The sequence below is a fragment of the Apostichopus japonicus genome, chromosome 9 (genome assembly GCF_037975245.1).
Source record: "Apostichopus japonicus isolate 1M-3 chromosome 9, ASM3797524v1, whole genome shotgun sequence".
In the NCBI taxonomy this organism is placed as follows: domain Eukaryota; kingdom Metazoa; phylum Echinodermata; class Holothuroidea; order Aspidochirotida; family Stichopodidae; genus Apostichopus; species Apostichopus japonicus.
In genome coordinates this window covers 33,896,398-33,908,648 of record NC_092569.1, presented here as the reverse complement: position 1 = coordinate 33,908,648, position 12,251 = coordinate 33,896,398, and the positions used below count along the sequence as shown (strand labels likewise).

General features: G+C 37.2%; 1 protein-coding gene across 2 annotated transcripts; it reads left to right on the top strand.

The window, feature by feature from the left end:
• Positions 1–5,717: 5,717 nt before the first annotated feature.
• Positions 5,718–10,749, top strand: LOC139973239 (uncharacterized). 2 transcript variants are annotated; one of them, XM_071979776.1, is made up of 2 exons: positions 5,718–6,100; positions 8,603–10,749. In XM_071979776.1, the coding sequence occupies exon 2, from the start codon at positions 8,806–8,808 to the stop codon at positions 10,732–10,734; it is 1,929 nt and encodes a 642-aa protein (XP_071835877.1). In that variant the 5' UTR covers positions 5,718–6,100; positions 8,603–8,805; the 3' UTR covers positions 10,735–10,749. The 2 variants fall into 2 exon arrangements, with proteins under 2 accessions (XP_071835877.1, XP_071835876.1); XM_071979775.1 differs by having other exon boundaries at positions 8,387–10,749.
• Positions 10,750–12,251: the final 1,502 nt, after the last annotated feature.

Here is a 12,251-nt window from a genome sequence, read left to right as displayed (position 1 = left end):
ACTTAAAATACCTAGTCGTAACTTATGACGCTTGCCAGAGACCACAACCGGAACATGTGCGCTCCTATTTAGCAGACCTATATACCAATTCTCCTTAAACCAAAAGAAAATGGACAAATTGTCATTGGAATCTGGGAACATAACTATGCAAGGAACAACAACTACAGGGATAATGGGAAATAATAGAAGTACTACACCTGCATTTTGTACGTATTAATTTTAGTATTGATTAATTTAAGGATAGTTATAACAGATTGCTTCTATTCTACAATGGCGTGTGTGTGCAACCGATACACACAGAGAACACAGTAACTATAGGCTACTAATATTAATAGTATTACTGTTAGTTTTATACCTCGTATAGTACGAATAGGATCGTGCTGATAAATCGCACCATACATGATGCATTTGCTAGGATTACACATATGCCCAGTTCTTAACGTAACCCTATACAACATGCTACCGATTTATCAACACGTTTTAGTATTTTTTACTGTGGTACTAAACTGTAAGATTTTATCTCTGAGTGAATCGGGTGGCGGTGTTTGTGTTTACTTTTGTTTGTTTAGCCAGTGACGGATCGAGGATATCGGAAGGGGCGTGCGCCTCACCCTACACCTTACACTGACAACTCCATATATATATATATATATATATATATATATATATATATATATATATATATATATATATATATATACTATATATGGTCTATCATTACGCGTCAGTGTGTATGGACGCCTTAAACATGTACAATTGTGCTATGAAACCAGTCGTCGGGGAACATGATGGATTTCGGTATTAGATCAGGATCTATATGCGAACTGCACTAGACCTATGTCCTTCGATGCAACTTTGCCATCCAGAGATAAAATTTATAAATAAACGACCTGAATGCTAATTGTTACCCCAAACCTAGTACCGTAACTCGTACAATGAATCTAAAAATAAATTCCGCATGCGATTGGAGAATGGAGCACATCTACTGTGAATACCATGAAGTGGATCCAAGTGCGTATCAGGGGCGGGGGGGGGGCGGACTGTCCCATCACTACTTGATCGAGATTGTTCCCACCTGCATGAAAATGCGCACCCGACAACCCTACGCACTACACCTCTAATCGCTTCCCGATGAGTTACGAAACTTAATTAATGACCTTCGCCCGTAGTACCAAGATATTACCAAGATAGTACAAAATCCGGCAACACACCACTTCATCGATAACAAGTCGTCCCCGTTTTCTAGCGAAATTGATTTAGATATTGTTCTTATCTATTTCGAGGGTGAAGAATCGGTAGTTCTAAAACTATCTATTTTTATCGTTTTTTCGGACTGATTTTTGACGAATGTCCACCCAAGCCCCACTCTCGTTTTCACATACTGACGAATACTTTAGTCATTATAACCACTCAGTATCACAATTTGTCTTAGGTCCATGTGTTTTTGCATAACGACGATTATTACCCTTTGGAACAAGCCGAACATAACAACCATGTCATACTTATTTGAGAATCAACTAACTGCCATTTGAAAACACCCAGGATCATGGAAAGGTAATATCTTTATTATTTCCAACTCGTCATTTAATTGATTAATGCAGCATTTCGTACACGATAGAATAACTCGCGAAACAGAATGGCCAATGGGTCCACAATAATATACCTGAATAGTAGCTAGGTGTTATAATTGCAGTACATGCTTGTATCTGTTGCACCAGTAGCTATAGTCAGTAGACTGGAGTAACGATATTTATCTCTACTGAATCGATGTAACAGTGTTTAATTAGAGCTGTGAGTAAATGAGGAAACAGGTGGTGTAAGTCACTGACGGACATTGTTGACAATGGGTGCAACTCGTATAAAAATGATGAATACATCACTGACATTTTAATTGTGACCGCGAAGACTACACTACCTAGACCAAGGTTAATTAATTAAAGTCATTCTTAGTGTTAGCTTAACCATACCTAAGGATTTAAGGGAAGGAACCCCAAACCCTCAAAAGGAACTTATATCACACCGAGATCCTACGATTTATCAAAGAAACATGGCGTGTTCATTGGCTGACACAATTTCTTCAAGGATGGTCTAGACAAGTTAACTTGGATAAAATGTTATCCGAAATATCGGAAATAAAGGTTGGTGTGCCTTAAGGGGGGGGGGGGGGGGCATTATCTGCTATATTATTTGCTATATATACTTATTAAATTAGGTCAAATTCACACATTAATTTTACAAAATATGCCGATGATACTGCTGTATCATGCACAATTCCTAAGACCTCTGTTGACACTGACCATTAAATTTATCAGTGTTCTGTAAATGACATAGTTCCAACATGTGACGGCAAGACTTCATTGCCTAACCCTCCAAAATAAAGGTAATTTGTTTTTGAAAATAAAACCATAAAACATGAACGTCTGATTACATCAAGATTGCAACGTATATTATTATTGAGGGATCTGAGGTGGCTAGAACCTCCAAAAACTGAGTACTGGGAGTATACAGCGACGACAGTTTGACCTTTTCTTGCAATGTATCAAGGTATTAAAAAGGGTATATTATATAGTATCTAGTGTGGCTTATATTGTGTCTCTCTTTAACCAAAATGCTAAGGGAAATGTTTTCAATACCAGTATTCTACCCTGGCGCGTGGGATCTATACAGTGCCTGTCTGGGACCATTTTATATTGCAAGAAAAGCAAAGAAAGAAGAATAAAGTTTCTTAAATACACATCAGCTTTATTTAATTTAGATTACAACATACTTTAAGAAAATGCTGCTGCTGCTGCAAGTACTGAGTTTACAAGAATGGCTAATAAGATTTACAGTGATCAGAAGCACCCTTTGTATACTGTACTAACAAGTCTCCTGCACAAATCGAGCAGAAATCTAAAAAATCCCCACAAAATACCGAACGTAAGTTTACAGAAACTCATTTATTTACCGCGCTGCTTTATACATTCCATCCGAGCACATAGAACCTTTTTTTGTAGTCTGTTTGTTATATCGTTTTGTGTATTAACTTTTGTATGTGTAGATGTATTTTATATGATATCCTTTCATCTTAACATTTTCCCCCTTTTATATTAGTTATTCTTGGACTGTTTGTTGAAGTCTGTTTGTTATATGGTTTTATGTATTAACTTGTGTATGTGTAAATGTTTTTGATATGATATGATATCCTATCATCTTTAAAAAAAATCCTTTTTATATTATTATTCTTCTTGTTGAGGTTTTATATGACTCCTCTCTATAAATTTTAAATGTATACTGGAAGGAAATAAAAAGAAGGAACAACATACTATAGTACAACTTGGAAACACTTGAACAATGGCACAGTTGTTTCCTTCTTTAAAACTGATGATTCACACGAGGTTGGGTTGGATATTATGAATGTGCCTGTTAGCGTAAGAAAAATTTCACATTCCGTTTAAGGGGATAGTATAGTGGAAAAGCTTCCGAAACTTTTAACGGGTACTTAGAAACTATCGTCAGAGACAATTCACGTAATACACTAACTTGAAAACGAAGAATTGTGCACAATTTTCTGTAGTCTGTGTGCTTCATAAGAGTTCCGACTTAACAGATTACGCCATCTATTATTATTATTATTATTGCAACCGCAGGTCTTCACATCTCATCATATCCATTGTCTATGTTATACATTGTTGAAAATGGCGGGGGTTCTTTTAAAATAAATAGGACCAATATGCCACCCTTTCAGCAGCCGGCTCCCCTTGCCCTCCCTACCTCGACATCCCTCTATCCGACACCATCCATGTCACCCAAGAAAAACATACTATAACACTTATATCCGCCCATAACCCATACAAATTCCTTGTCTATTTAATACATTGCATCGAATTTTGGGCGTTCTTTTTAAAATGAATAAGACCAATATACCACCCCTTTCAACAGCCGGTTCTCCTTACCCTCTATCCTACCTCCCCTCATTATATATCCGACCCCATCCATATCACTCAAGAAAAATATACTAAAACACGTATGTTGATATACCTGCATATAACCCATGCAAATTCCTTGTCTATCTTGAACATTCGTCACTACGCCAGAACGGGACGAAGTGTTTGGGTTGTGTATTAGTGACGTCTAGAGGTCGTGCACTGACCTAAATGGAGTGTGACCACTCCCGATTTTGCAATTTCCCAAGATCAGGCCCCGAAAAATCCCAAGAAATCCCAAGGACAATGTACTGTATGGATATCTAGCAATATCTGGCGATATCTAGGGATGAAAATCCCAAGATCTTCGGAATCCCTAAACTGGAGGCAGATAGAGAACCGAAGCCTTCAGTGTGTAATAAACTTGAAACTGTGGGCCTTTCGAAATGAAAAGAATGTGGGGCATAGCACAATAAACAGATAAAAATTATTTATTTCAGTCTCATTTCAATATTTTCCAATTTGTAAAGCAACCAGCAGATATCGCATCATATCAGTGAGCATGAAGATGGCGTTCCAGGATGAACAGCCTCCAAACTATGTGTAGTGTTCGGTTTCGGATATATCTGGTATTTTTTCATTTCCATCAAAGAAATTTTACAGTAGCCGTTACAAGAGGTTTTAATATTTGTACACCAAAAGATTAACTGTGTCTGAATTTTCGAAAATTCCCTGACCAACATTCTTCATCATATTCCCTCTATTCGTGCAATTTGACGGGTCTGTTAGGGGTTGAAGGAGGTTCTTCTATATTGGTTGTAACATTATGGGATTTTTTTAAGTGAATTTATTCACGAGAAATGGGAATTTTAAAATTCTGAACAAATAATGGGCTTAAAATTCTAAACAAATAATGGGCTTAAAACTTTGAAAAGTGGGGCTGACGGGTATTGTGGGCCGCGACGTAGAATCACCTACAAAATCAACGATCCACAGGAGATGCGATGAGGTCGAACATGATGTGTAACTGGTGACAATCTTCAAAAAGGTTATGGATGGAAAAAAAAACTATTGGGAAAAACTTGGATCTCAGGCGAAAGTGTATATCTGGTTGGTCATTTTTGAGCCCGAGAAGTGCCATTTTCGGTGATCTGGGGGGGGGGGCAGGGGCTGGGGTATCAAAACCATAAATTGTCTTGTACGCTGCCCGCCAACCGATGGTGGTGCTCCACTTAGATAGTAATTCGCGCCCCCGGGGTAGAAAATCCTGGATACGCGCCAGCTATCCCCACAGATGAAAGAATCACAGCTAGAAAACATATTAGAACCTGTCCCCACGGATAAAAAAATCACAGCTACAAAATATTTTAGAACCTTTCCCCACAGATGACAAAATCACAGCTACAAAACATCTAAGAACCTATCCCCACAGATGACAGAATCACAGCAACAAAATATATTACAACCTATCCCCACAGATGACAGAATCACAGTTACGAAACCTCTTAGAACCTATCCCCACAGATGACATAATCTCAACTAGAAAACATCTTAGAAGCTATCCCAACAGATGACAGAATCTCAGCTTCAAAAAACTGGACATCCCCCACCCACCAACGCTGCCCCAGCCGACAGAAAGATGCCAACTAGTTCACAGGATTCGCATAAAATAGTTGCATGAGAAAACTAGGCTTGGAACAACTAGTATAGCTGTTTGATATCGAACAATGACTCCGCAGCTGCCACATTGACCATCGAAGGTCTACTTTGTACCATTTAAACATCGAAAAGAGTTAAACTTCAATCAATATATCTATTCATATTTTGTCACTATATGTACCCTATTGCGTGTGTTTGTACATTATGTGCTATACGGTAGTCATACTGCTGGTTTCATTGGTGCATAGTTAACATAGAATATCATAGGCGGGAAGTATTGTAAAGCATGCCTAACATATTGATGCATATCTTTACTATGAGTACTCTTGAACGTTCTTTCGGTTTTTGTGAAGTGCAATAATATTAATCTGGGTTCAAAGGCTACACATAAGCCTATCACATAATGGTAAACGAAATTTCAAACTTTAATGATCGAACTGGAAGCTGCAAAGGTACTGTATCATAATCACAAGACAAGGAAGTACAAACGACAATCCATATCAGGAACTGTAGCAAGCGCCATCTTGTACAGGAAGGTAAGTTGAAAATCTGTAGGTACAGTTAATTAAACAACTTAAAATCACGGATACTTTTAAATTATATTCTTTACAGTAGAAAGGATTGATTTGCTTAATAGGAAATATGAATAATATATTTGTGCTATTTGGGTATTCCTACTGCTGGATTTGTTAGTACATAGTAAACCTAGAGTATCAAACGCGCGCAAAATTACGCTGCATACTGCAATGTAGTAATACACCCATCATATTACTTTAAACATGTGCTTGCATGCCTCTTTGTCCTAAGAGTAACTACTTACTTCCTGTTCCCGAGTTTATTCACCCCTCACCCACACTATATCGTAGAAGCACCTTTTGTCTTAATTCCATGAAATATTCATGCTTAATCACAGGTGAAAACCTGTTGCATCAAATGTGTATACAAATGTGGTTAGTTATAGCCCTCTTCTATGTGCCTTAGTAAATATAAGTAAAAGACTCTGTGACCAAGAGTTTATGTCACAGAGAGGTTATTTGGTTCTTCATCATTTAGCACACAATCATGATCATCTTAATTTTCTGTATGTACTTTTCTGATAAACCGATAAAAACTGCAGAGCGTCAGCAAACTTACCTCATTGGACCCCATTAGAGAGACCCAACGCCTTCGTGCCCCTCGTGCCCTCGTATCTTCGTGCCCTCGTGCCCCTCTCGCATGGACAGCATTCACAACAAAGTACAACATAAACACTTACACTCTATGGGCATGCCAGAATAAGTCTAACTTATGGGGACTAGCCCTCCGACATTAACACTTACAGTCTAGGCATATCAGGATAAGTCTAACCTATGGGGGATTAGTCCTCCGAAATAAACACTTACAGTCTAGGTATCTTACTTTGTTTGATGTTTATTTATTAACCTTTTTGACATCATCGAATATATTTGGACACTCCCTCAATACTACTAAACGATGCGTCATTTGATTCTTCTTCCACTAAAACGCAATTAAACAAAATGAAGAAGTTAACATTGACGTATATCTAACTATATATATATATCTATATGTGTGTGTGCGCGTGAGTGCAGGTGTGTGTACATAACACATCTCCGCGCGTGGAACCACAACCGCTAGAACCTTCACACAAGTATTAAGATAAGTATATAGGAACAGGAGGTTTGCGTTTATGGTTAATGTGATGACTCAGTGAATGATTAGGACAACTAGGCATAGTTGGCGCACAGACCATGTTATATTGTTATAATAACTAATAATTGTTGTGTAAAAGCAGAAAAGTGCAAAACAGCAGGTTACCGTTCCATTACAGATTTGAACATTCGAAAAGAGATTGATGACAAGAACGTTAATCCAACTAGTAACTTCTGACACCGGCTTGAATCCCAATCTATCCATATATTTATGTTCTCCTTTCAATTGTCTAGAGTTGCACAGTCAGTTGTCCATTATTCATGTACTTAATAAGTTTAACATTGCAAGATAGATAGTGTTACGGCTCCTAATTAGAGAATTTCAGCAGGTCCATTATGCTGATTTCTGCTCTTTTGCGAGACCTTGCTTTGTTTTCCTTCTGTTCTGATCAGACAGAAGGGGTATCGCCTCCTCCCTATTTATGTTCACTAACTTTGGCGATTGACAACATGCCCGGATAAATCCACTTGCAGTGTTTTGCCTATTGCAGTGTAGTGTGCTAATTTGTATGAAGCTTGCATAAGAATTTGGCCCACTAATGTAATTGCCTTGAAAGTCTATATAGAAATGGATCATATAATCTAATTTTGTTGTTGATATTTTCGACGTATCAATAATCGCCTTAACATTTGATTGGAATGTTGACCCACTGTATAAAATTGATGCAAATGTACCTTGACTTATATACAACGATTTATTTTACTTTCAATCTCAAGATGTTGATGTTGTCTAAGAGTAATCTTGATGATGAAATAGCAAAAAAAGGGAGATTCGTTCTCTATCCGAAGAGTGTTATTTTATATTATAACTTGAAAAAGTAATAAAAATGAGATGGATATTGAACATTCCTGTAATAATATTGATAAGTTATATCTTTTCCATAATTCTTACATAAGAACCTAAATAAGTAAATAGATGCAATAGATGCAGTTTTACAGCATCCAAATGTGACAATCATTAGAGAGACAAATATCATCTACTGAAAGTGCGTTAATCTGGTTTTGAGGAATACTAATTTCTGTAAGTAAACTGTTTTGTACAGGCATCTAATATGCCTCATTCTCAATACTAGAATTAATCTCTCAAATGTAACTTCCTCACTGACCACTCAGGTCAACCTCAAGGAGAATAAATATCGAAATTCACCATGGCAACGGCAAACCCGTCAAACTTAGATGAGGAAATCTTACTATGTTTCATTTGCCTTGATACTTTGGAAGAGCCTAAAATGTTACCATGCCTTCACCGCTTCTGTAAGAAATGTTTGTCTCAAGTTGTAAACAAAATCAATGACACTTTCAATTGCCCTACATGTCGACAACAAACAGATGTACCAGAAAATGGAGCCGATGGATTTAAAGGTGATTTTCTCTTGGAAGCTATATTGGAAAGCCGGAAATTGGAGATCACTCTGAAAGACAAGCACAAAAAACAAATTTGCAGTTCGTGTGAGTCGACCAAGCAGGTCGTGGCTATATGTCCCGATTGTGGTGGTTTCCTCTGCAATAACTGTCTGTTATGCCATAAGTCCATGAAAATGTTACGACTTCATACTCATCTTGTCACGTTAAAAGATATTGAAGCAGGCACAGTCACTTTTAATGCTCAAACAGTGACTTCTCTATCCAAAACACCAAAATGTCCTACTCACAAGGACATGCCTTTGCATATCAGCTGCCAAACATGCGATAAGTTGATATGCCCCGTGTGCGCTCCAATACACCATCCTGGTCACAAATTCGAAGAAATTTCAACAGCGGCCGATAGAATGAAAGAAAAATTTCAAACCTCCACAGAAGAATTAAGGCAAAGCATAAGCAATAGTGCAGTGTTTACAAAACCTTTTGACGAACTTGAGAAGAATTGCATTAAACTAGAATGCATAGTCAATGAGTACACTGAAACACAAAAAGACGAAGTTAAGAAAGAAATGGAATCGGCGATAAGAAGACTGAAAGAAAAGGAACTGAAGATTAAACAGAAAGCAGAAAGAAAACTTCGAATCTTCAAAACTGGCGAGGACTTTATTATTTCTGAGATTCACACTAGAAAGATGTTCTCCAAACACTACATTGAAAAATCAAACAAATGCTTAACCAATGTTCAAAGTAAAGTGGAAAATATTTGTAAAACATCTCGTATTTTAACAGAGACTGCTGACAATTGGTCTGTTCTTTCGACAGCCCCTGAATTTCTCACAGCTTGTTCAGGGGTACTTAATGACTTAAGTTCTATGAGGCAGGACCTTAAAATGTTTTTTGACAATTCAGATAACGAAAACGGATCTGATGTAGAACGTGAATGCAGTGCGAACGACGAATCTGAAGGTGAGACAGATTTCGAAAAGGGCAGTATCCCCAGCAGCGAAGAAAAGGGTAGCGTGTCCGACGAAGATGAAATGAAAGAAACCATGTCTTGTTTTCCAGGTTTATCTCGCTCTCCATTCATCGACGAAGGATGGTATCAATTGCATGTTACTTGTATCGATGAAGCAATTACTGATCTAAGAGCTTTCTCCGACAAATACATTCTAACGTTGGCGAGTGCTGCTGATGGGAACGCGGAGGTATACATTTTTAATACAGAAACAGAGGACACTTTAACAACTTGTAACTATGACACACTTGAGCTTCCATTTCAGGACACAGAGGGAAAGGTTCTCATTGCAAAGATGAACCGTACTATTGAAGACTCACTTGTGGCAATCATACAAAACTCGTCGGACCTATATTACATAGGCAATGACGGGGAAGCCAAGTGGAGTTCCTTTGAGCTAAGTACTAATCCAACAAAGGTAACATGTATCACGCAAGGGTTAGATGCACTTGACGTAATTGTTGGCATCTGTGGCACAACGACACTATATCGGTTTAACCTTCAAGCCGAGGAAATTTCAAATATCCCAATTAACGTTGATGATATGGCACATCCTGTTTCTCTCTCATCTACGAAAGAAGGAAATCTTCTCCTTTGTGATGGAAAACGTAAAGCCGTGGCGATTAACGACCTCGGCGAACAGTTATATCAGTATCACGGCCGAAACGACGATGATAGACCAATGAAAATATGCGCAGATCAACAAGGCTTAGTGTACGTGTTGTGGAGGACGCAAGGTATTAATATTCCCGATTTGAACATGGACAGCATGGACAAAGATGGCAGCGACGAGAAGGCGGAAGAATCTGGACTTTTTTCCTTGTTTATATCACAAGCACTTGAACACAGTATCAGTGATGGAGAGGATGAATATTATGAAGTTGAAGATGATGATGAAGTTAAAGCAGATGATGTAACCAACGTTGTCATGCAGTATACCCAAAAAGGAACCTTCATCAGCGAGTTTACAGTTGACGAGAATGTAACCATGATGGCACCTATTACTCCAATGGAGGGATTTGATGGTATAGCGGTGGCTTCCCCTTGGGGAGATTTAACATCATTCTATATGGTAAGATGTTAGTTAATTTATCATCGATTGTGTTTTGTAAAATTGATCAAGTCATGGTGCGCAATGCTTAGGTAAAAACATACCCAACCTCTTCTCTAACGTTTGTCTAAATTACAAGATGTCATAGGCTGCGTAGACTGGGATGTATGTTGGCTGCAGTGTGTGATGAAACGCCACTTTTAACTTCAAGAGGATACCATCATGAAAATACCGTTTTCGTTTTCATTGACTAAATTGATCTATTGTAAAAAGTGCCATTATCATCTCAATGTTAAAAAGCTTAACATTCCACTTTTAACTTCAAAAGGATACTATCAATTCGCTCTGGGAATCCAAATCGAACATACAAATTTCAATCTGATTTTTCTTTTCATTTTTTGTAATTTGTAAGGCTATATATATATATATATTGTAATGCTTTATTTAATATTTAAAGGTTTAAAACATTTTAGGCCAACATTTTGGTAAGGCCGCATACATCATTTCTGATTCTTAATTCAATATCAACAGCAACTAATGAAAACATTTTGCAAGGAACTTTATGACAGAAAATAAAGCTTTCTTAACCATCTCATCACATAATCTGTTGATTATAATAGTTATATGCAGTGGGATCACACTACATAGTTATATATAGTTATATATTTGTAACACTAAACACATTCCATGTAGCCAGGTAAACATTTAACGTTAGTATTATATAAAGGGACATGTTTAATACAATAATGTTATTATATTGAAAGAATAAGAATGCGTGACTGTTTTGACTGCTCATTTGTGAATATTAAGCAATGCCACCCCTCTATCTTTACATTATTAAGCTATGTTTTGTGTGAATTACGAATTAAAGCTATATGCACTTACACTCAGAAACTTTGGTAGAATTAGAATTAGAAAAAAGAGTCGCTTGAAGAACAAAATCCCCATTTGGAGTTATTTTACCCACCATCATGTCTGAGTAATAATATAAAATAAATGTAGTTAATTTAGGACGAGAATGACGCAACTTGGGAATAACATCGCTTATAGCGACGACGAGCAATATGGGGGTTGTGGAGAGTGAGTGATAATGAAGTAAATATGATTAATTCATTGATAAATTTAGACCCTCTTGCCTACTTCATGACGCATAAATCCAGAGAATCCAGCGAATCTATGAGTATAGTGTAGTAGGATAAACGTTGTTAGTTAAATAATTATACACGTTTAGAAATATATAGTTCTCGTGTTCTATGATAACAAAGTTCGAATATCAAGTGCGTATTTACCAACCTGTTCATCATTTTCTACTACATGCATAATTTACTTGCAAATAACTTACAGGATCTTCCAAGCCAAAGACAGTAGCCCACCAGTTGTTCACACACGTATAAAATCACCAAATGCACAAAGGCATATATGAAATAATATATTTCACAGTGAATTGCTCTACTCATTAATTTAGCTAATAAGTCTTTACATGAGAGCGACCCACATTACCAATAATTTGTAAGTAGAGATAGATGTCAATAACCAGGACATAATTTCGC